This window comes from Hypomesus nipponensis, chromosome 25 (assembly GCF_054491055.1).
Source record: "Hypomesus nipponensis isolate SF chromosome 25, ASM5449105v1, whole genome shotgun sequence".
Classification (NCBI taxonomy): domain Eukaryota; kingdom Metazoa; phylum Chordata; class Actinopteri; order Osmeriformes; family Osmeridae; genus Hypomesus; species Hypomesus nipponensis.
The window spans coordinates 10,073,590-10,098,720 of NC_140385.1; the positions used below are offsets into that span (position 1 = coordinate 10,073,590).

At 45.2% G+C, this 25,131-nt stretch overlaps 1 protein-coding gene across 4 annotated transcripts in view; it reads left to right on the plus strand.

The window, feature by feature from the left end:
• LOC146222201 (adhesion G protein-coupled receptor L3) overlaps window positions 1-24,829 on the plus strand; it is a 175,958-nt gene extending 151,129 nt beyond the window's left edge. For 3 of the 4 annotated variants that reach the window (XM_084691470.1, XM_084691469.1, XM_084691471.1), the window contains 8 exons: window positions 2,248-2,457; window positions 5,221-5,441; window positions 9,798-9,864; window positions 11,347-11,438; window positions 17,296-17,464; window positions 17,599-17,724; window positions 18,045-18,141; window positions 23,862-24,829. In XM_084691470.1, coding sequence (XP_084547596.1) covers window positions 2,248-2,457; window positions 5,221-5,441; window positions 9,798-9,864; window positions 11,347-11,438; window positions 17,296-17,464; window positions 17,599-17,724; window positions 18,045-18,141; window positions 23,862-24,811 — 1,932 coding nt within the window. In that variant the 3' untranslated portion in view covers window positions 24,812-24,829. Of the gene's footprint in view, window positions 1-2,247; window positions 2,458-5,220; window positions 5,442-9,797; window positions 9,865-11,346; window positions 11,439-17,295; window positions 17,465-17,598; window positions 17,725-18,044; window positions 18,142-21,562; window positions 21,692-22,882; window positions 22,901-23,861 lie in introns of all 4 variants that reach the window. The other variant, XM_084691472.1, reaches the window with a different exon arrangement.
• Window positions 24,830-25,131: the final 302 nt, after the last annotated feature.

A 25,131-nucleotide genomic window follows, 5' to 3' on the forward strand; every position in this document is an offset into this window, starting at 1 on the left:
AACACACAACACACACGTACCCATGCACACATTGATCACATGACACACACACAGAGCCTCATACACACACACACACACTGCGTGCTCTTAACTACTCCCTACGTACACTGGCACACACACACACACAAACGCACACTGCTGCCGCTTAACATTGCACCGAGCCAGCCCCCTCATGTATACACAATGGCTCATCAGGCAACCAAATCAAAAGAGCTCCTCTCCCCAGACTCCGCCAGCAAGTCAACTGTTATCGTACAGCGCAGCCCCTTAATGATGAGCATCTGCTCCCCCTCGCTGCTAGCGTTAGCCGCGCCGTTCACCCTCTGCTCTGCTCTGCTCTGCCGTCATACGTTTCACCACAGTAACGCGGAAAAGCCTCCTTCAAAAGCTCTCCTCACACCCCTGCCCCCATGCACAGAGAACACTGCTGACTGCGCTGAAAATCTGATGTAAAGCAGTGCTTGTTTGGTGAAAAGAGATACGCCGGGCTTTGCTAGGCTTTTATTTTTTCTTTCCTCAGAGTAAGCAAACATTTTCTTATGTGGGCCACAGTAAGGGGTGGATATTTGGTTCAACCCCTATAGCACAGCATTTAGTATCAGCTTCAGTTGCAAAGACTGTCCATATACGTCTCTTACCACAATTCATATTAGCATTTCACTGTAGGCATTCGACCTGACATCCTTATCCGGTGTGACAGTAGCAAAAGCAAATCCTGTAAAGATTCTAGTGCTTATCTTGAGGGTATCCGCACAGAATACAGTCAGGAATGTCGACAGAAAAGGGTCTTGTCATATCTTTTGAAGTCTTTACCTGTGCAATCTTCATTAGCATTCACGCTAAGTTGTCTGGCGGAATCGGTTAGTTCTACCCATATGGTCTTACAATCCCTGCAGGGACAGCTGTCAGTTTGAAGACGATGTACACCTTTTTCTTTCAAATCTCCTTACTTCAACCCTCTTCCTGTTTTAAGTCAAAGCCCGCTGGAGTGAAAAAGAGGCCAATTCCGTGGGGAAATTAGAAAGCGTCTGAAGCTGACCAAAGTGTTTGGGCCCTGTAATTATGTTGTGTTAATAAATTATGATGTCTCTTTTTTCACACTATCTCTCTCTCTGTGATGCTTAATTGCCATGTTTGCCACATTTCAAAGACATGTTTTCTTCAGAACATGTCACTTTTGCCTTTCTCCAACCTAATCTGAAGTGCAGTTTTTTTTCCAGGTGGAAAAAAGACAAGTCAGGTAGTTTGGCTGATTAGAAGCAATCAGCGAAGTCAGTTAAATGACAAATCTGTTTGGTAATATAGGGGTTTACGAAAACACAGGGACACATTGCACAGGCACTGATGCAAACAAATGTCCTTGACAGCACTTTGGGATTTTTGCAACCAGGCCTGCTGTTAGGAAGCTAGCCCTGTCAGAATGCGCAACCTAAGCATGTGTAAGTACAGTCTCCAGAGCCCACTGATTGGTTTGCTTCAATATCAGCTCCTTGACACTGTGTGTTATTTTTAAACATACCACTCGGAGATACAGTATTTCCAACAGCTTGTGTGTGTGTGCAGTCAGACATGTTTGGATGTGACAGGGTTATGTTGTTGCAGGTCAGCTTGGCGTGACTCTTCAGCAGATATTTTGGCTTGCCTACAGTCTGCGTTAGAGGCGTTAGTCCATTCGTCTTTTGTAATGGCGGCCTCCACACCACCACTGCACAACCCTGCCATTTCAGGCTGTGCTGCTCCTCGCTGCCACTTTTAAGTAGCACTCGCTGCACTTGGCTTTACGACTTGATGTTAATTGTATTTCACTGTAGTGTTAGTGAGTCACCGGTTCCTTATCTCCGATAAAGCCACATATTTATAGTCGGCAGGACACTTTTTAGTGCTGTGAACTAGCCACAGTGCCAAATTACTCATTTGTTAAGAGAACTTGATCTATGTCAACAATGGAGTTGATTTGGTAAAACAGGAAACCCATTGTGGTCCCGCCACACAACCAGCTGTGAAGCTTTGTGTGTCTCACTTTGCGAGCCGAATGGATTGACTGTCCTGTTGCTTTTAGGAAGGGGTGTTGCGGTATCCAACAGTCTCCACAGTAGTTAGTGATCCTCTAACGCTGTAGCTAAGTCTTGTCGTCCCCCTATCAAAGGTATCGCGTCGAGCTTACCAAGCGACTGTCACTCGTCAGCACTGAACGCCAGTCTGGTGTGCACAGCCCTAACCAGTCACCATCTCTCATGTCCATGTCAGAACACAGACCCGGTCCACGACCTGCTGCTGGACGTCATCACCTGGGTGGGCATCCTGCTCTCCCTCGTCTGCCTGCTCATCAGCCTCTTCACCTTCTGCTTCTTCCGGGGCCTCCAGAGCGACCGCAACACCATCCACAAGAACCTCTGCATCAGCCTCTTCATCGCCGAGTCGCTCTTCCTGGTGGGCATCAACCGCGCCGACCAGCCGGTAGGTTTACGGACGCTGTTTTTTAGTTGTGTGTGTGTGTGTGATCTTTTTATTTCTAAAATATAAAGAACACATTTTTATATGAGATGTTTCAGGTGAACAAAGTTGGTGATGTGACTGTAAAGAGGTACTGGATGACCTTTAAACGGTTGGATAACTTCCATCCTCTCAAAGTCATGTCTGTGCCAAAGTACGACAAGCTTGTGGGACGGCTACCGGGTATTGCATTAGAGGGTATGGGGAACCGGGGCAGTCTCAATGTATATAGCGAGGTAGCCTTTGAATAAAAGGACAAAACTACCCTCGGGAGTGCCCAGCCCAACGCTATCAACACAAAGAAGAAACCAGTGCGCTGGGAACCGTAGGCATGAATTCCCCACATGAGATGCAGATGCACAACTCATCTTGAGAGGAGGGGGGGGAGGAGGGGGAGGGGGGGGAACCCATGACAAACGGACGGCATGTACAAACGTACGAGTTCTTAACTTAGCAATTCAAGCCCCCCGGGTTCCAGCGTGAAGAGCCTGAAGGCAGTGCATGTTACCGCCATCCTCCTGAAGAAGTCGGCCGGCGCTGGCGCCGGGTGAAACAAAAGGGCGTCGAAGTTCTCCCCTCCGTGTTCAGCCCTGCAGGGACGTGAGAGATTTGGATTTGCTGGAGTTGCACGCTGTGAATTGACATGACTATGAACTTAGTCCTTATGTGAGAGTGTGAAAAAGGAAAATCCAATGAAGTTTAGCCTGAAGTTAAAACTGCCGCAGTTTAAAAATCAAGAACTAGTGGATTGGCAACTGGCGTGGTGTCAGCTCTGTCGGCCGACAAGGTCCTCTGATCGTTCAAGGCAAACACACCCCAAGTACCAGAGGAAGCCTGACCTTAGAATTTTGGAGAAAAAAATCATAAAATCCTCTGTATTTTGACCACAGCACTGTTCCCTCTTGTCCTCCACATCCTCCTACTGCTCTATAATCTTATCAGTTAAATAGTTTTATTCAGCCATGGGGACTCGAAGCAGGACTGTTGTCTCGCTCCTCGCGTTTAGCATTCACGGGACGCAGTCGTGCTCCGGCTCTCATCTCCTGACGGCCAGGAACACTCGAGAAAGTGATTCAGCACTTCGGCGGAGCGGTGCATCTCAAGTGATCTTCTCTTCAGATGTCTGCTTGACCATCTGCATGTCTGAAGGGCAAACCCTCTAATGTCTAACAATGCACACGTGCAGATGCTTCTCAAGGTCGCTATACATTCACAGACCTTCTGGAAAAGGCCGCGCATGTTTGGAAGCACTGATTTTAGGTTACCAGAGGAACTGTGGTCCGCAATAGCCAATTCACAAGATGAGACCATTAACATGTTGCTGTTCACCGGATCGGACATTAAATGGAGCCTCTAATAGGAAATTGCTCATACAACATGCACTGAGTGGTTCCTGTTAATAGTATGTTAGCTCAGCTGACGTTTTAAAGTATTGTTTGCAGGTTGTTGTGACTCTACTGATGTGGCCTAAAAGCCATCCCAACCTGTGAGCTGCTCCTCCCATGCTGTGTCTCTGCACCCTCCCCTGCCGCTTCAAAAACAAACAGCGCTCAAGCTTGTGCCCACGCACACACGCACACAGAAACAGAAAACACACCGACACAGTCACAAACACACGAAAAACCACACCCGCCCTCGCACTGGAACCACTCCCTTTTATCCCTACACTGCAAACAGCACACTGGCCTCCCTGTCCACCGCCCCGGCCCCCGGCCCCCGGCCCCCTGCCCAGACATCCAGCCTGGTGCAGTGTAGTGCAGCGGACTGATCTCTAAATACAGCAGATAATCTGGATTAGCAGATCAATACGATCACCCCTCCTTAATGGGCATGGTTTGGGCTGGGTGTGTCATTAAAGAGCTAAGAGACTGTTACAGGTGGAGTCATGCCTACAGGCTACTCGTTACCAGCATTTAGAGTGTGTGTGTGTGTGTGTGTGTAAGAGGTGAGAGAGAGAGAAAAGAGAGAGAGAGAGAGAGAGAGAGAGAGAGAGAGAGAGATAAAAAGGCAAATGGGAGAATTAGAGGATGCAGTATTGACTAAAGCCAAAGATGCCTTTATCTGTGCTTATGGGCAAATCTGATCACACACACGCACACACACCACACCCATATTCAATGAAAACCCCATTGCACAGACGCATTTGAGTTTGTAGGTTGAGTTGTGCTCTAGCCCTTGCTAAGAGGTGATGGCTTTCATCTATTAGGTACTTAATAGATCACCTGCTGTTCATGGCCAACCAAACAACCTAGGACGAATGAAATCAATTTGAATTTAAGTGATTCAGTAAACAAGACAGCAACTACTGCATGACCAATTGTGCCAATAAATTGATCAGTGTCAGTATCTAACATTACAGTGTATGTGTGTGTGTGTAATATATATATATATGTATTATTGAGCTCAATTGTTTGTTTTATATGTTGATCAGATGTACCATGCCTAGTGTGACTGAGAAGGATCGTAGGTAATTTTAATACACGTCTGATTTTGCGTGTGGCATAACAGCAGGAGTTGCACTCAAACGTCCTCTGATGATTTCTTTCTCTCTCTTCCTCTCCCCTACTCCCCAACCCCAAATCCTACGTCCGCTCCTTTCCCTCCCTCCCTCAACCCCCCCTCCCTCCCTTCGTCCACCCTCACCCTCTTCCTTCGTCTCTCATCCCCCCTTGTTCTCTCTCTCCAACCACCACCACCCCTCTTCCTCCTCCCCCACCCCCCCCACAGATTGCGTGTGCGGTGTTTGCCGCCCTGCTCCACTTCTTCTTCCTGGCGGCGTTCACCTGGATGTTCCTGGAGGGCGTGCAGCTCTACATCCTGCTGGTGGAGGTGTTTGAGAGCGAGCACTCGCGCCGACGCTACTTCTACCTGGTGGGCTACGGCGTGCCCGCCCTGATCGTGGCCGTGTCGGCCGCTGTGGACTACCGGAGCTACGGCACCGACCGAGTGTGAGTGCTCCCGGAACACGCCGCCGAAACGCTTTACGTGTCGAGAGCGGTGTTTTCGTTTTTTTTTTTTTTTCTCTCCCAGCGATGACTATATGATATGATAGATGTACACAAAAGTCCACCACGAAGACCGGGTTGGAGTTAAGACTGTCGTTCATCCACGAAACTGTCTATGTTTGTTTTATGTTTGTTTTACAATGCATCCAATATGGAGGTTATATTGTCAGCGGACATGCCCGCTTGGAGGGTAGTTTCTGTACCGTCTGGTCGACACTCTGACATTCTGTTCCGCCATTCTGCTTGTTTACATGGATTCTAAAATAGACAAGTTGTTTTCAATACTGGGATTGTTACTACAACGACGTCTCAGGGTGAATGATCTATAGTGACCTGCCCCGAACAAATCTCCGGGTCAGAGAAATTACCCTATATATATGTATGTATATATATATATATATATATATATATATATATATATATATATATATATATATATATATATATATATATATATATATATGTATGTATATATCATTTTGTAAATAGTCTGCCAGGTTTTTGTAGGTAGTTTTATTTTCAGTTGAGTGATTTTGTTCGATGGTCAGACACAAGATATTGCATATCTATTTGAACGCTGATTCTGGCTTGGCAGCTGTTCACGGTGGTTGGCAGTCCATCAGCGTCTTTGGTGGTGGTCCAATACCCACCGTTCGTGATGACTCTACTCCCAAGCTGTGTTTGTGCAGAACTCACATTGTTCTGACAGTGAACGATGGCAAGTACAGCGAGGTTTTGCTCAGTGCATGAATGTCGAGACGTTATGGTATACACTCTGGCATGCCTCCTGCTCCCAAATGACTGTGAAGACTCAGAGTGGAGAAAGAGATGGGAGAGATTTGTGGGGACAAATCACAAGTCAGAGAAAGACAGGAAGAGAGAGAGAGAGAGAGAGAGAGATAATAAAAAGAGGGAGAAGAGATAAGAGAAGACAAAGCATTCCAGAAGAGAAAATGAAGGAAGAGAATGCTGGAGAGATAGAGGAGAAAGAAAAGATGCTTAAGATGGCAGAGAGAGAGAGAGAGAGAGAGAGAGAGCGAGATCAAGAGACAGTAATCTTTTTACATTCCTTTGTTTCTCACAGCAGATATTCCAGAGATTGTTCCCATTGCTCCAGCGCCGTCCTCTGAAATATGAACCCAGGCTCTCTCATAATAATGCCATGCAGCCCTCCCACCCCACCCCAACGCCTCCCTCCCTCCCCCTCTCCTCTCTGGGTAAATCTGTACCCAATATGGGGATAATGAAAACCAGCATCAGCAGTTTGCTTCCGAGATGTTTATCATACATGTCACATATCCGAGCAGTCGCACACAGGCAATAACACACACACACACAACTGCACATGCACAAACATAGAAGTGTGTATACGCATGCAGGGTGTAGACACACAAACGCGCACACACATGCGCAAGCGCGTGCGCGCACACACACACAACAGCCCATTAGAGGGTGCGTTTGGTGATTGCTGGAGTCGTACTTCTTGGTGATGGATGAGAGGATAGTTGCCACTGCCTGAGCCACAGCATCATGTGAATAATTAAAACCCAGTCACCGGTGGAACAATTACACACAGCCGTGAGAGATGGGGGACGCGACACGGCGTGACACACATGGAGACTAGGGGGAGGTCTCGCACCGTCACTGGGCACAGCCCGAACTGAACACAAACGGCTTGATCGATAGCATGCAGTGCGCTTTCCTCTCCACCGAGAACACATGTAATGGCCTTATTTTGGGAAGAACAAAATGGCCGCCTCAATTCCGCTTAGTCACTGTATAGGTCAACAGACGGTGAGGAGAATGAAGGACATTGTGTTGTTTTGAAAAAAACCCTGCTGCGTATTTTCAACAGGCATGCGTTTCCATTTTTATCCATGGAACAAATTATGTTCACAGTGAAATGTGTTTTCTTGGTGTTTACGTCGCATGAATGAAAAATCTGTTTTCTGAATGTGGGGTTATGCACAGGGAGATTCCATGAGTCATCTGGTCGTAGCATACAGTACAGGCCATCGGACATTGTCCCATTCTTCCTAGAAGGTCATAAGGAGCTTAACGTATCCATTAGAATATTCTCATTAGAAGTCTGACCTCTTATTGGCCTGTTATGTCTCTAAACCTTTGGACCTTGGTCAAAATGCAGTTTTAAAAGCTCTTGACTTGTGGAATGGAACCAACAAGCTGTTCCCAAATACGCAAACCTCACCTCTATGACACTCTAGGCAGACAAAATCCAACATTAAGGGGATTGGAAGCTTTCCATACAGTGTTTCCACCCAGGGTTTCCACAAACCTCCCTTTTCAGAACATGCGGCTTATACCTGGGGGGTCCTCGAGCAGAACACAAATTAAAAAAAAAATGTCACTCACGACTCCCTTTTAAACCGCTTCCACTCTGAGCACCTCTCTCCGAAGCATCTCCTTGGAGCTAAGCGCACGCGTGTCACCCCGACGTACGTCAGCTCCGGAAGGCGCAGGTGCTCAACGCCAGGCGTCGGAGAGAGACGAGGGGGGGGGACGGGGGGGGGGGGACGACAAACGACATAGGAGAAGAAGAGAAAGTGCGAGAGTGGAAGCGAGCGGGCTCGCTCAAATGCAGATTGTCAGGTCAGGGAAGACGCGCGCGGAAAACAGATCTGCTGAAAGAGCCAAATGCTGACATGACTGCGGAGGGTGTAGGCACGCTGGCACACTCCGGCTGGATGACAGACCCCATCTCATCCTGTGATCTGCAAAGGAGGGGAGGCGGGGGGGGAGAGACAAAAGCGCTTTCAATATCATTTATAACGACTGCTTAAGACGCCTTGGATGAGACCCTGTGGCAGTTGTATTTCTGTATGAGTGTATGTGTGTCTGTGTGTGTGCACGTAGCTTTTCTTTTTTTTCCATCCCTTTCGAAACCAGCGAGGGGAGGGGGGTAGGAGTGTCAGGTCCCTAGTAACACCAAAGGAAGACATATTGTTTGTTGTCGCTTGATATTTGTTCTCGTATAAAAGCAGTATCCTCTTTTCATGCCACAGTTCCAAAGCATGAAAGAGTGGCTTAGTTGTAACAGACTTCACCCCCTTGAACCTGTCACTTGGAGAAGGAAACGTAGGTGGAAGGAAAGAAATAGGACCAATATCCGTTTGAAGCATTGCAAACATGCTATATGGATCATTTAGAACACAATACCCTCAATATATTGTGCCCCTCTCCTCTCTGGAGTTTTGGAAATGATTTGGTACAACAGTGCTTGTCGTATCACGACTGAAAAAGACAATTCAACGCCAAAAAGTATGTGTCACTTTGGAATTTGATTGCTTTGTGGTGCCCAAATCCCCTCACATTTTTCCTCCACTGTCTCCGACAATGTGCCCTTAGCCTAGCACACCTCAATCTGTTTTCAAATGCTATTGAATTACTGTTAATTCCCTGCCACTTACATTTTGCCTTGCTGTCGGGCCTGATGACAACAGAGGAGAAACTGGAACGTTCCTGTGGCAAAAAAAAAAAGAAGGGTGGTCTAGCTCCTGGTGCCCCGGAGATTAAATGATTAATAATTTACGCTTCAGGTCGTGAATCAACGTAATTCTTTTTGGAAAGGCATTCATCCTCGTTTCTCAACCGTAGCCACCTCTAGCGCTTTGTGTCAGTTCATCCTGTTCCAATCAACAGAATCGAAGTCGAAAGCTTGACTGACATGTATTGTGTTGGAATAAGGCTACAATGTTCCCCCTGATATTTTAATAGCTATTCTCCTTCTTCAGGTTGCATTGCACGTAGCGTTGAGTGTGTGTGTCAGGCTTGGGGTCAATTTCCGTTTTCTTATTCAGCTCCACAAACCACTACACCTGTATTTGAATTGAAAATGAATAAGTGACCCGTTCTCACCTATTGTTTTCTGAGAGGGCTCTATGCGGAGCTCAGTAGTTTGAAATGGAATTGACCCCAATGCCTTCCTCAGCCTACAGTCAATTTTGGACACGCACCATTGCCTTATCTCTAACCTCCAGCGGAACTATTGTAACTACCTAGGGTCATTAGCATTGCTGTCAATGACACCGAATTTCTTCCCAAATCCCACTTAATAAATTCCATAAGTGTCCATTTCTCGCTGCCACTCGTCTCCAAGTTGGTGCATATCCTGCGAGCCGGAGCCTAAAACCTTGACCTCACGCTTTTCAATCTCCCTCTCTCCTTTCCTCCCTCTCCCCTACTCCCTACATCCAAATGCTTTTATCCCCCCTCTCAACCTCCCCTCCCCCCACTCTGCTCCTTGTTGACACCCCCGCCCCACCCCACCCCTCACTGCAGGTGTTGGCTCCGACTGGACACATACTTCATCTGGAGCTTCATAGGACCTGCAACCTTGATAATTATGGTAAGCACACTCTCCCCATAAACACACACACACACACTCATTAACCCTGCTTAGCCCCGGGGCCACTGCTTAAATGGCCCGTGGAGAGCTTTCGGTTATCCTCCCCCTCGCCTACTGGGTGGAAGTCAGGAGCGTGGAAGTCAGGGCGGATGTGTCTGGAGAGGAAAGTGGACGGGACCGTGAAATACCGCGGTTAGGAGCTTTGCTGCACGAATGACTGAGATGTCTGCAATGACAGGGAGATGAGAGAGAGAGAGAGAGAGAGAGAGAGAGAGAGAGAGAGAGACAGAGACAGAGACAGAGAGACAGAGAGAGAGACAGAAAGAGACAGAAAGAGACAGAAAAAGAGACAGAAAGAGAGACAGACAAAGAGAGAGAGAGATAGAAAGCGAGGGAGCGATAGAGTGAGAGGAGACTCAGTTTAGTATTCAGTCTCCGCGTGATCTACCCAGAGATTATGATTGATTTTGTCCCTTTCCGTCGGACTCCTGTGTAAGCGACACCTTCTCTATCTATCTCCGAGGCACATTTGGGCATCCTGACACAGACACACGCCCACGTCCCTAGCAGACTCTCTGAGCTCCCAGTCATGTCGTTAATGCTGAAAGGCACACACACTCACCGACACAGTCCTTTTACACACAGCTCACACATACTAGGCTAGACTTAGATCCTTTTTTGAATGTTTTTATATCTAAACATGCATAATGCACTTCCATGCTCTAGTTTTGAGTAATCTTTAACAATACACGTTCCCCTCCGAGCACATGACTCACACTCTCTCTGTCTTTGCGCTCTCTCTCTCTCTTTCCCTCTCTCACTGAAACAACTAAACAGAAATGCGTCCTCTTGAAAAGGCTGACTGCATTTGGAAACAAAGTCCCTCCCCCAGGAGCCAAAGTGGGGCAAAAATGACTTGCGGATTCAAACACCATCTCAATTAGCTGAATATCACTATGCAGTGCTGCGTAGATGTGGTTGGCATGCTGATTGGCACCATTGTCAAGGGACCATGACTTTTTCTCGACATAGTCCACTCACCACCAGTATGACTGCCTCCCACTTAGCCAACCCATGCTTTGAAAGAACACAGACACAGCAGTGATCTGCTCTTTGACTAAAACATTGTTCAACTTTTTCTGTCAAAGGATTGTTCAAAAGGTTTTCAACCATATAACGCTCCCTTTCCAACCGTATAGTCACAGACACAGACCTGTTCCATGTTCCGTCCTACAGTGCTTAGAGAACAGCTCGACAGGCCTTGAGAGAACGTGAATGTGTGATTTTGCTCTCCGTTTCGCAAAGCGACAGAACCTCGTCCAGATTCAGCATGTCTGACGTCGTAGTGTGTTGAGGTTTGTTTTCAAAATGATTGGGAGGAAAACAACTAACGTATGCTCTCCATATCCCCCACCCTCGCTCCATCCTCCCCTCTTTCTCTGTGGGCCTCTCTCTCTATCTCTCGTTGCTATCTCTCTACAGCTCAACGTGATCTTCTTGGGAATCGCACTCTACAAGATGTTCCACCACACCGCCATTTTGAAACCAGACTCTGGTTGTCTGGACAACATCAAGTAAGACCGCTAGGGACTTTCAGGAGAAACACTAATTGGATGAAGTAGCTTGTAGATACTTAGAAAGAACTTTGTGAAGTTTGCATTGGGTAATTCACACTCTGCAGACCAAGTGTGGAAATGCTTTATGGGCTGTTACGCTACACTTAGTTGTAATAAGATTCCACAGAGAAAATAAATCATATTGTTTAACTTCAGGGTAGACTTTAGTACTTGAATCTGTGTTAAAGTGGGTTCTATTTAACGTGAACCTGTTTAGACTCACCTGGGACTCGATGGATCCAGCAAAGAGGGTTTGGCATTTCGATGCGGTATTTGTCAGCCTCTGGGAGAAATAGCTAATCCATAGTGCTTCTTAAAATGCATTTGAGCTTGGAACTCTCTTGTGGGGGTGGGGGGGGTGGGCTGAGGAATTCTGCGCCCCCCTCTCCCAGGTGTGCGTGACTCTCATCATCGCCAAAAGTTGCGTCGGTGGGGTTCAAACGGGATGGCGTTCTGCCGGGCATCAGTCATGGTCTGACGTGCATGCTGGTCTAACGTGCATGCTTGTCTGAGACAGAAGAGGCCAACGAGCAAATCTGGCAGAGGGAAGTTGTGTCATTGGCTTTGTCAACGCGCGTTGGAATAGTCATATGGTGTGCGTGTGTGCGCGCGGGCGTGTGTGTGTTGGTTGGGAAAATACAGCTAACATTATGAAACCGTGGTTTATTGACAGTGTGGATCATGAGGCGCAATTTTGAAAATAGAAACGTCATCCATATCCATTTACTTTAATTTGTTCAACTTATTTGTGGACAAATGTTATCCAAATGATAAGGGGATGCGTGTGTGTCATCAAATACAACTTTTGTTTGGTGACTATTTTTTTTTTTTTTAGTACAGTGAAGACTGAGGTGCATGGAAGGGGTTTGAGCTGTTTTTGGTTTCAGACTTCAGCTCTGACAATGACAACGCATCACTCTGACATAGCAGTGACACGCAGGCAGGTACTGTAGGTTTATATCAGATGAGGGGAAGAGTTACCCCTTTTGCTACCTCAGTCTGCCATCCCCATGGGTGGAAGGGGGTTCTCTCTGTGTTCCTCGTGTCTGCCTTGAAGGCACTGGTTACATGATGCTATTTTATGATAGCAATGCTAGCTGCTCTCTCTGTCACCCTCTCGCACTCTCTCTCTGGCCTAGTATATCGACTGGTGCCTGGGTCATTTTGGCTTGTCCTAAACGGTTTTCAGCTGGTCACCTACATGGTGTACCGTCACTCACACATTCAGTGTAGTCACATACACACTAGCACTATGTGCACACACTCCTGTTAATTCTCTAGAATGTGCACTTCAAGCCCACGCCAAGACCAGGGCTCCACAAGATGTGGTCTCTATGAACCCCTAGTGACACCCCTCCCTGAATGGTTATCTACCGCTGAGAGGAGGGCGGGCAGAGCTTACGCCAGACAGACAGCTCGCTGTCCAAAGGCCTGCTCTCCCATTGGTATGTGCCACAGCCAATCCCGTCTCTGACTGTCACTGTCTTCAAATCCATGGCCTAAGAAACATGTTAACTTGGAATGTGTGGGCCCTTGAAATCAATCTTTTTTTTTCTATTGCAGTTTTTATCGCAATTTTTTATTTTTTTTAAGCTGAAGGCCATTTTTTAAGAAGGCACTGTTCTGAAAGCAGATGAATACTTGTTTTGTTTTTTTGAAAGGTTAGCATTTTAAAAGGATTATCTAACCTCTTAATACACACTAAAATCGTGTAGCCTGTCAAAGGTTTTTCTGCTTTGCCTCCCAACCAAGTTCAGTGCCTTTAAAAAAGGTTTAGTTTAGAAGTGTTCCTTTGTTGTTTGTCTGCAGCAAAGTATTGACTGGTTATTCGTTCCGTCTATTACATCATTTATCACACACTCCTCGCATAGATCTAAAGATTGCTGGTCGCAAAGATCACAACACAGAAGATCCTGAACCCTCCCATGAAGACCTTGAAGTTATTGGTATATACATATTTAAGATGTAAACCATCTTCTCTGCAACAATCATGACTTCTGATATGGGCTGTTAGAATATAAAAATTAAAAGTAAATATATTGGTGGTAATTTTGGACCCACCGTTGCATTACTTTCTGGATTGTATCCACGGCTTGTTTATGTGAGTGAATTTAAGGTATTTGATCTACTTCTGATATTTTACACAATGTACTGCACATCCAGTCGATATCTAAATGGTCTCAAAATACTTAAAAATATATAGTTTTTGATTTATATTTCTTTTCCTCAGTTTTAGAAGTTTGTAAAACAATACTGGGTTGGGAAGAGGAATATTTATTTTAAGTGAGCCAAGCTACTTGAGACTTTAAGGGAAATTGTTTTAAACTTTCTCATGATTGGCCATAATTAGGTGTGACTTTTCTTTCTCCATCTGTCTGCTATTTTGGTCTTCCTTTTCATTTGATGTCACACTTGATGTTATTATTTCATCATCTTGCTTTGTTTTCTCATGAATGCTACTTGCTGCCTGTTACCATTATTGTTCTTTTGAGGATTTCAGCATGCTATGCTTTTCTCTTGTGTTTTTGTTTAACATTTCCCTTATACTTTCATCTTTTTTTTCTTCCACACTTTAGCTACCGTTATTATGACGGATGTATTATTGTGGAGTGGCACTGGTAAGATGTAGCTTACACAGAAAGTAAAGTGTTTTTTTGGAATGTTGTCGTCTGCCCCCCCCTCTCCTCAATCCTCCCCATGTAGACTGTGAGTTCTGTTTTGTTGTTGACCTTGGTATTGATAACAACCTGTTGTGTTGACCTTGATCCCTACATAGGTGTTAAACTCCCTGTTGTGCAACCTCCACACACTTATATATATATATATATACTTTTTTGTATATGTATATATATATATATATATATATATATATATATATATATATATATATATATATATATATATATATATTGCTATGTAGTCAACAAATGTAGTTATGTATCATGGTAGTTACATAATGTAACTTCCTTGTAAAGTATTGCTATGTAACCTTGTTTCCACATTATGTCACAAAGTTCCAAACAGGTCTTTTTGCCGCACATGCGTCAACTCGACAGCACAAAACAGATTTAACTTTTGTAAACCTTATTGGGCAATTAGCATTTCTTTTCAGGCGTACCTTTCGTTGGGTAATTGACATGCTGCTGAGTTGATCATAGCAGTTTCTCTCTCCTTCAAACAGAGTCAATGAGATGCTTTTATATGGACCTGAAAGGCGCCTCAATTGACCAACTGCAATCAATCAGTATGTCAATTGACTCATGGCATTTGAATGCATATCACCTCTACAAACGTAATCCTTTCAAAGGAAATTGGTGGCAATTTAACACAGCAATCTGAAACATTTCTCTTCCCTCAAACTCTTTCATTTTTTAGTTATTTTTCCACGTAGCACAATAAGCACTTCTTGCTTTATTTTGTTTCCGGTGAAAGCGATTAAGTGTTCTATTCGTGGGGTGTAACCAGATAGCTGTGTAGCTGGAGTGGTATCATTGCTAGGGCATTCAGCTTCTCCTCAGGAAACACTCAGCTTATCTGCAATAGGAATGGGGAGCTATTGGGGGTCTGAAACTAGAACTCATTAAATAGAGATTCCAGTTTATTTATGTATTTTATTTATTTATTTTATTTTCAAAACTCCCCCTACCAGCTGCTCATACACAATATGGACAAACGTATAGGAACATACATCTCATTCCAAAACTACAGGCAATTGGATGTCACAAAAGCACCTCTAGGTTTCATGTGTCGGTGCCCCAATTCATTTGTCTATATAGTGCATATGGTATCGTAAAGAAAGAGATTCAACTCAAGTTCATTACCGAACGCTAATTTTCTTCACCTTTTTGTGCACGGTTGTAAGTCAAGGGACTTAGTGTGAGGAATGAAGGAGTCCAGTTGTACACATGTGTTTTTGTGTGATGTACTGGACTGAGTTGTACATCTGAGGGGTCACATGGGGTCAGAGGCAAGCAGTCATCAACATCTTATACCCTGCACTCAACACTCACATCTTATCTGAAACCTACCAACAGTCGCTTCGAGATCAAAACCTATTCATATCCTGTCGTCTCAGATGCTTTTATTGTGTCCTCAGGCATCTTTATCCCCCGCCAATCCCCCCCTCTGCAAAAATGTTTCAAGTTTGAGGTCAATATTTTCACTCTCTTTTTGAACGCTGGTTGTGTCTCCCTGACCATTCCGGGGGCAATCAGCTTGATGAAGTACCTCTCCCAACAGGTCATTAAGATAGACCTGGGAAAATTATGTTTAATGGTTGCCCCAGTAATTTCATAAATCATTTATTTTGCCTCACATCTGGCCCATTTATATCAGGTGCTGGCTCGGCCCACCAGTATTTATTGGGGAGCCGAGACTTGGTGTGAGCAGAGATAATTATGTTTAGCACCTGCAACTTGCAAAGGTCTCCCCTGGGCAAGGCAGATTCTGGCTACAAGACAGCTCGATGTGTCTACTGCACAGCACATTGTCTTGCATTTGTTGTTACTTATCTTCAATATGGTAATATATATATATATATATATATATATATATATATATATAATATATAGCATTTTATGGTGGTATTTCTCCATCCTGAACAATCAAAAAAGTACATAGTGCCGTATTTGCATCGCATGACATTAATTTTGTTGGGTGTTGTTTAATTTGTGGTTTTGGTTGTTAATTTGTCCTTTCCTTTGTTTATTACGCATGACAGCTATCAGGATTACGAACCTGAGATCAAGTAAGATGAACAAGCAAGGCCTGTCATGTCATCCCTCATTCATGCCCTCCTAGGAACAATCTAGACCCTAAGCCATCAACCATTCCTCACTAAATCCATGACGTTTGAAGTAGAGCCCTCATCCTAGGCTCTACCGCTTCTGCCACATCTGACATAAATGCAGGCTTGCTAACTTAAGGCTGACATTACCTCTTTTTTTTCGGAAATCTATACAGTTTGAAGTATTCAGCGATTGTGTGTGTGGTGCTTGAATATTCATACTGTATTCAAATGTTAAGTGCTTTGTTAAATGTCACACACTACGTTATGAAGGCAACCCACATACAGAGTTCTTTCATTTTTAAATGCATTCCTGCTAAAAGAAGAATTACCTTGTATTCATCGTGTGCATTTTAGTCAAGGCTTGAAAAAACCCTGTAGCAGTTTTTTAAATACTATGGGAAGATGTGTTCATATGCAAATTGCCTGACTGTTCTATAATTAATAACCCATGTCCTGTGTCAGGCATATTGTGTAATCACTTTCCCATTTTGAGGTTATGTAAGATTGCACTTGAAGTTTCATTCATTGGGCTACCACTTTTCCAAAAAGTAAAGGAAAAACTGTGAAACAAAAGCTAAACCTAGTATAAAGTATATTTTATATTCATCCTGGTCCTTGTACATGTTTTTTTTTTTCCCTTTATAGAGATTTTTGCTTTTTGTCTGCTAGGCGGTTGACACTTTATTCCCCTTTCATTTATGATTCACCAATGTCATAAGAAACAAAGATGTTTTCATTGCTAAGGGTGAATAGAAACATTCAAGATCTACCAGTGCTCACTGGATTTGAGGCAGTGCATTCATTTAGTTGTACAGAACCCATTTCTACAGATTTCAAAGGGGCAACGTTCAGGATTCGACTAGACGCAATAAAAAGCAAGGCATTCTCCATGTCACGGGAACTGGAAACAGATAATAGCTAACCAAAGTGTGGGCAATGTAACGCTGTGCATCCTGGCAAACTTGTGGACCATCGTTGATGGCCATCCATAGTCTCTGACGCGTTCCACCTCCTGCTGTGTTGCAGATCCTGGGTCATCGGGGCCGTGGCCCTGCTTTGCCTGCTGGGGCTGACCTGGGCCTTCGGCCTGATGTACGTCAACGAGAGCACGGTGGTCATGGCCTACCTGTTCACCATCTTCAACTCCCTCCAGGGCATGTTCATCTTCATCTTCCACTGTGTCCTTCAGAAGAAGGCAAGGATCCCTTTTACTAATTCTGGATAGTCAAAATGGTTTTCTTTTATTTGTGGTTTTCACAGCTGAACTACTTTGTGCGTTGTGCCTGTGTGTGTTGTGTGTGTGTTGTGCATGTGTGTTGTGTTCCGCAGGTGCGTAAAGAGTATGGGAAGTGCCTGCGTACCCACTGCTGTAGTGGTAAAAGTGTGGAGAGCTCCATTGGCTCAGGGAAAAGCACTGCCTCTCGTGCTCCGGGACGCTACTCCACAGGGTCACAGGTACAGTAGTGGGACCTCGCAGTTACTGTGTGGGCCCTGTCTGTGTCATTTCCTTACTCCCCAAATTGGTCACATCTGTAAATACTTACTTGACTCATTCAGCAAAGTAGCCTAATGGCGGTTGGACTAAATTGTGTTGGCGTGGCAGAGGTTATGAAGTTTGTGTTGTTGTTGATTTTTTTTTTCTTTTTTTGTTTTCGGGAAATGCAACTGAATGTTTTACTCCCGGAAATGTTTACTGTCTCCTTGTGAAGATTGAGTAGCCCGAACTGCCTGTTTTGATGCTGTTTGTGTTTAAACCTGTGCGTTTCTCCCCATAGAGTCGTATCCGCCGCATGTGGAACGACACAGTGAGGAAACAGTCCGAGTCCTCCTTCATGACTGGTGACATCAACAGCTCAGCGTCGCTCAACAGAGGTAATCACACTAGAAGCATTGTCATGCACCTGTGCTCCCTGGCCCTGTGCTGGCCTAGCAACTGCAGCGCTTCTTGCTGAAACGATATTTTAAGTCAAGTGTGTACCTTTCTAGTAGTAGAATTGGACTGCCATGCACTGCTGTAGATTGGACAGTTATACTGTTATATTACTTGCCACAAGGTGAACTGAAGTCATTGAACTCGTAATCATTTGCCATGCAGGTTGAATTAAGGTATATACACTAGTTAGTTTACCCTTTTAAAGTATACTTTTCAGAAAGTGTTTAAAACCTCAAATGAAATACTCTGTTCTCTCAAAGCAATGCTTTTTTTTCTTCTTTTACCTTTCTTGCTACTTTATCTTCTGACTAAATCATCTTAATACATTCTTAATTTAAAACGGAGAAACAGACAGAATAAGTTAAATATATAATTAGGGTTTTAAAGGGCCAGATTTTACTTGATAACTACATGTATATTTATATAATTGTAAACGTTATAATTCTCAATAACTAAACATTTGTAATAATTGCATGTTGCAAAAGTTGAGTTTTAACAACCTTTAAGGCTTTTTTGAAAGGTTTAAATTGTTCTAACCAACAGTAACCAAAAGTCGCACTCTTCCATACAATACCAGTCAATCTCTTGGCCAGTGCTTATGTACAGTATTCCTCCAATTCCACCAGCAGCCAGAACACAACAGGTCTGCCGCCATAGGGTACTAAATAGCACCTGGTTGTGGAGTTAAATACCAATGTCAGTGTCCTTCCATATCCAGAGTCCTGGTAGAAACGGCCCAAGTCCTCCTGTCATCCCTCACCCAGGCTCAGGGGGGTGGGTGGGTGGGTGGGGGGGGGGGTGTTTCTTGATGGAGGGCCTGAGCCCCGCACTGCTCAACTCTCTAAATCTGCTCCCGGCTCCCACACGCGCCGACACTAATGCGTCGTTATGATGACGGATTGATGTTCGACGGCGAGAGGAAGTGTCAAGATCTCGATAATTAGGCACTCAGCTGAGCGCCATCCGCAGACGTGCAGCTTTTAGCTGGGGCCGGGGCGAGGGGGGGGGGGGGGGACTTTGGGAGGGTGGTTCCGTGTTACAAGCAGAGGAAGACATCATCATTTTGTAAGGCAGGGAGTAGGGGGCGAATGAACACATTTTTAGTTAAAGACCTTTTTAACATGTCAAACTGTATCTCGAACGCGTATGTGGTGGAACGAACGAGTCTTCTGCGGCGTATTTCCAAATGTTCTCACAGGATGTGTCGTGGCACCTCCACAAGCGTCACAAACAGATGCCAAATAGTCACACTTAACCCCCGACGGTTCCTCACTCTTATTATAAAATTATGAGCCGATATGAGAGTATCTTTCTCCCTGACTGCCTGTACTTTACAACTTTGTACTCCGACGGCTACCACATGACAATGTAATTACACTCTACTCCATACTTAGACCCACTTGAGAAAAAGACGAGCAATCAACCTGATAGCCTTGCATGTTCAATTTATCCCAGTGCCCAAGATTACCGTTTCACAATCAGTACCGTTTGGAAATTGTCCAATTTATCAAATACAGACAGTGTAAGTGGAGAGCAAGCTTGGAGCGGACTGTTTATCATTTCAAAAGAGGCTGGTTTTGGAAGCCTCTCTAATTAGCAGACCGAAAGCAACGGCTGCAAGAAAGAGTACACTGATAATATCAAGCAAAAACAATAAACCCAATGAATGCATGCATCCCATATTAAAATCAACATCAAACACGTGTGAAAAAGGAAATGCTTTGATCATCAAAACTGTTGCCATCCATAGTAACTCTCAATAGTAGTATTTGAAGCAATCACACGTTTCATTATGCAAACATTATGCAGTTACTGGAACAACGTTTGTGGCAATAAACTAAATGGGACACTTGTGTAACTCTCATCTGAACTTTAACCTTCCAAACCAGTTCCAAAAAATGGCTGACATCAAACATATCTATATAGATGTCAGCGTACCAGAATGAGTCATGCACGTCTTTCCCGTCACAGTTCCACGTAAGCAGCAGTGTTGGATTAGCTGCGCTACCCCCCTCCCCGTCACTTGTTGTTTCAATGCAGTCTAGACACAGTCTCCGCGGCGGTTTGTCAAAGGCGGGAGTCGCAGGTCATTAGAGAAGTGCCTTATCTCTTTCGGATTCTGGCTTGCCCTCTCTCCCTCTTCCCCAGTCTGACAGATTCGGAGCATTGCAAAAGAACAGTGCACTGCAGCAGTGGAACTAATTGGCGTATATTTCCGCTTCAGATGAAAGATGTTTTCCAGAGATATTTACCCACTCTGTCTTGGGCCCAGTGCACACTCACTAGACTCACATCAAAGATCTCGACATGTCACGCAGCACATGTCATGTTGAAATGGGTTCTGAATCAAGCGCGCACGGTAACATCACCAGTTAATCCAAGAAACGATGCTTTATTGTGGAGATTATGTAAACGTGCCCTCAAAAAGCAGCTTTCATTAGCATCCGTAAAGATGCAACCAGCATTCAAATCACCCTGCCCACCTATGATTGATCATGTTATTAAGGATTTGCACTCCAAAGGTTGTTTTGCAAATTGCACCCAACACATGAGGCGTCTCAGCCAGGTCTTGTCACACACCAGGTTTTCCACTGTGACATCCAATAGAAAAGAATCGGTGCCAGGGCCACTGATTTCACAAACGGTTGTAATTGTAGAAATCCAGTCCAAAAAGCAAGGCTAATCAGTTCTGTTGGAAGCAAAACCTTAACAGCTGTCTTTCCTAAAGGAAAAGATCTCATCTGAGGCCTTTGTCCATGTACTTCCTGTGTGAAGTCCAAGCAATACCTTGCACATTACCACAGTGCTTTAGGACTATGGCAAAAATAATCTATTTGTCGAACAATTTTATTAATGCAGTTATTATGAATTTTCAATCAGCCACTGTCTTGAGTTACATGGTTGTGTCATGTTAAGTCTATTCTAGCAGTGTTATGTGTGTTCTGGTCTATGTCAATGCTAGTTCTGTTGCTCTCTCACACTGCTATTATCCATATCCTGTCTAAATGAGCAACACACCAGAGCTAACATCGTTAGCTGGTTACCAGTTGGAATAAAGTGACTCCAATGCTACCTCGATGGTCAACCATAGTCACGCCAGTCCAAAACTCTTAATACCTTCCATAGTAAAGCGTCTTTCACTGGTAATCATATGATCATGTGAATGTTTATGGCTGTCAGTGCTCAGCAGCGTCTGCCTGACTGATCGATGTTCTCTCCCTCTTTCTGCTTGTTTCATTTCTCTCTCCCTCCCTCTCGGGCTTCTCTCTCCTCCTTTCTCTTGATCGTTCTCACAACTTTATCCCTCCCCCCTCTCTCTGCCTACGTCGGTCTCTCTCTGTTTCTTTCTGGCTGCTCCAGGGGCTATGGCTAACCATCTAATAACTAATGCACTCCTGCGTCCTCATGGCACTAACAATCCCTATAACACATTGCTTGGGGAATCGGCCGTCTATAACAACCCTACTGTGGGCATGTACAACACCCAAGGTGTGCTAGCATCCTTTCATTACTTATTGATGGGGCAGGAGCAGTGTTTTTGAATGTTTGTTTTTTGGGGTCCTGTGAAAAGCATTGGTACCACCATCTTTACCAACATCTACCAACATCCAATTATTTGTGGCTTCGCCGAGCCGCTGAGGTAGTCACTGGGCAGAATATAGCCATACATGGTAAATGTCCGTCAACATGGTCAATTGGTATAATTGGTGTCAGGTTTGCCAAGGGCCAGACTTGAAGAACACTGCTCTCGATATTTGTTTGCCAAAGCGAAAGCTTTATCGCAAAGGACCCACAGCATCTACTTCTGTGGGTTTGTTGTTTTTGGCGGTGTATGGTGGCTTCCGATTGGGCATACAATTCTGTCACAATCATTTGTCATGCTCCAAACTCATTCATTTTTGCTTGCCAGGCATGCATAATGCGATGCGAGGAAATTGTTGGACAGATAGTCAAACTTTTGAACCGTGAAATAGCGAGAGAACTCGCACCGCAATCTGGAGCCAGATACACCACCAGTCATTGTTGATTCTCTGCTGCACTGTTGTCTGCAAATGTTGTGTTGTGTCTTATGTCTCTTTGTTGGTTCATATAGTGTTCATTGCTGCTGGTGCATGTAAACATGTGTAATCATGCCACCCTTACCAGTGATCACTTTCTAAAGTAGATATGGTTTAGGGGGGACAAAGATTTCAAATAACCTTGTCCATCTTAATATAAAAATGAGCTTGTTTAAGGCTATCACAAAAACATGCAGATTGTTGATGGGTGTGGTAGGATTCCCCTTTAAAAAAAAAAATCGCCAAACTGCTTCTGTGACTTAGTTGTCAGAAATGAGGAGTAAGGAACTCGAGCAGAGCCAATAGCAATTGGATACATCAATTCCTGTAACGCATATCTTGGATCAGAACATATTTTTTAGGAAAAAAAACTCACCCAGACTACCTGAACACAGTATTTTATGAACAGCCCACCCTCAGATGTTTGTGATACTGTGGATTACATTGTCCTGCTTTTTCCCAAGTAATTGAACTAGAACTAAGTGTGCATGAAGATAAATGTGGTTGGGCTGCCTGCAGGAGCACAGTTAGTGTCACGTCATGCACATCCCTCTCTACTTGTCACTGTAATGCTTACTTGTGTTTTCTGTTTTCTTTCCTCTCCTCATGCGGCCACTAAAAGAGCCCTACAGAGAGACAAGTATGGGAGTCAAACTAAACATTGCTTACCAAATGTAATTGACCTTGGCTTTACTTTCCTTTTCACTCTATGCTAGTTAAGGATACACGTATCCAGCCATTTCATTTGGAAAAGAAAAAATGCTGAAATTCAGACATAGACATCACTTAAATGTACATTTTAGGTAGTGCAGTCCAAATTACAGCGAAACACAAAATGACCTGACTTGCATCTGGCCAGTCAGCTTATACATGCAGATTCATAAGCAGAGATCAGACTTTGTTTGAGCATTTTGAATAACTTACAATAGTCTTGAGAAAGGAAACATCATGCAAAAAGACATACATTCATTTCCATGACCTTTACGGCCACACGTGCATGAGAGAGACTTAGAAGGCCCCTTCCCACATTGAAAAATGCCATTACATACATAGTTTGATACCAACCAACACTATCACAATATCTGGAGTCTAGATAAACATATGTTCTGCATACATACGGGTTCTATGAGGGTTATCTGTCTCTTACAGCTGAACGCATGGCTTTGTGCTGTCTGTCTGTGGTGTGTCTGTGTGTGTGTGTGCTCTGCTGTCCATGTTGTTCACTGTTAGACATGTACTGCTGTTGTCATCTTTTACTATGTTCTCCTCCAATACCATACACGTCCTCCCTCTGAAAAAGTAGAGCTGTATGCAAATTGTAAATATTCATTGCTTTGAAAGTATATTTAGAACCTAAGGGAGTAGGTAAGGTAAGTATTGACACTTGACGTTCTATTTTTAGACTCTCTAACCAGTGTTTTTGATATTAGGCATGTATGTGTAAATTTAGCCATTGCTGTGGTAAACACAAAATACTGAACTAATTATATCATGGTTTTTTTTAGCAGTTTTTTATTATCAGTGCCTGCCAATAAACCCTTCATAATTAGCTCTCATCCCTTCTCACTCACAAACTCTCTCTCCCCTGTTTATCATTCCAGAGGGAATCCTGAACAATGCCAGGGATACAAGTGTCATGGATACTCTACCACTGAATGGTAACCACGGCAACAGCTACAGCATCGCCAGCGCCGAGTACATGAGCGACTGTGTCCAGATCATCGACCGGGGCTACAACCACAAGGAGACGACGCTGGAGAAGAAGATCCTGAAAGAGCTCACGTCCAACTACATCCCCTCTTACCTGAACAACCACGAACGCTCGGCCGAGCAGAACCGCAACCTCATGAACAAGCTGGTCAACAACGTGAGCAACGGCGGCAAGGACGGCGGGTACGGCATGGGCATGGGCATGAACGTGACTCTGGGCCTGGACGACCACTCCTCTTTCCCCTGCCACCATGACGAGGGCCTGGGCTTGGAGCTCATCCGCGAGGAGTCCAACGCCCCCCTGCTGCCCCAGCGGCCGCCTCCGCCCCTCCAGGCAGTGGACAACCTCCACAACCACCTCCACCAGTCGGCGGCCCCTCCCCTGCCGCTCCCACACCACCCCTTCTCCTCCTCCACCAACACCTCCTCGTCCTCCCGGAGGAGGATCCCGCAGGAGAACAGCGAGAGCTTCTTCCCCCTGCTGACTAACGAGCACACCCAGGAGCAGGCCTCGTCGCCCGGACACAACCACCACCGGGACTCCCTCTACACCAGCATGCCCATGCTGGCCGGCCTGCCCGACGCCTCCGGCAACGGCGACAGCGCCAAGGACGCCGGCGGAGAGGTCCACCCGGCGGGCAAGAGCCCCGAAGCCAGCTCGGACGACGTCTATTACAAGAGTATGCCCAACCTGGGCTCGCGCAACCACCTCCACCAGCTGCACTCGTACTACCACCTGGGCCGCGGCAGCAGCGACGGGTTCATCGTCCCCCCCAACAAGGAGGATTTATCCCCTGAAGAAGCCCCCCCGGAGCCCTCTCACCTGGTCACCAGCCTATAGACCCTTGCGGACCGCCACCGCCCCCCCCCCCCCCTCACGCTCTCCCCTCTCCTGCCGTGATCCTCCACCCCAGCCCCCCTCCCCCAGCCCCCCTCCCCCAGCCCCCCTTGTGCTGACCAGTTGTTCGGCAGTGGTAGCCTTTTTTTTATTCTGTGTACTATACTGACGACTGAGATGAAGAACAACACCTGAACAGCGCTAGTGCTGACCACAATTGGAATACAGAGATACTTTGTTGGGTGGCTAATGTGACTAGACTCGGTTGAACGTGCTGGAACTATGGATGTGCGTTTCTTGTTTTTGTGCATCTCAAATCCTGG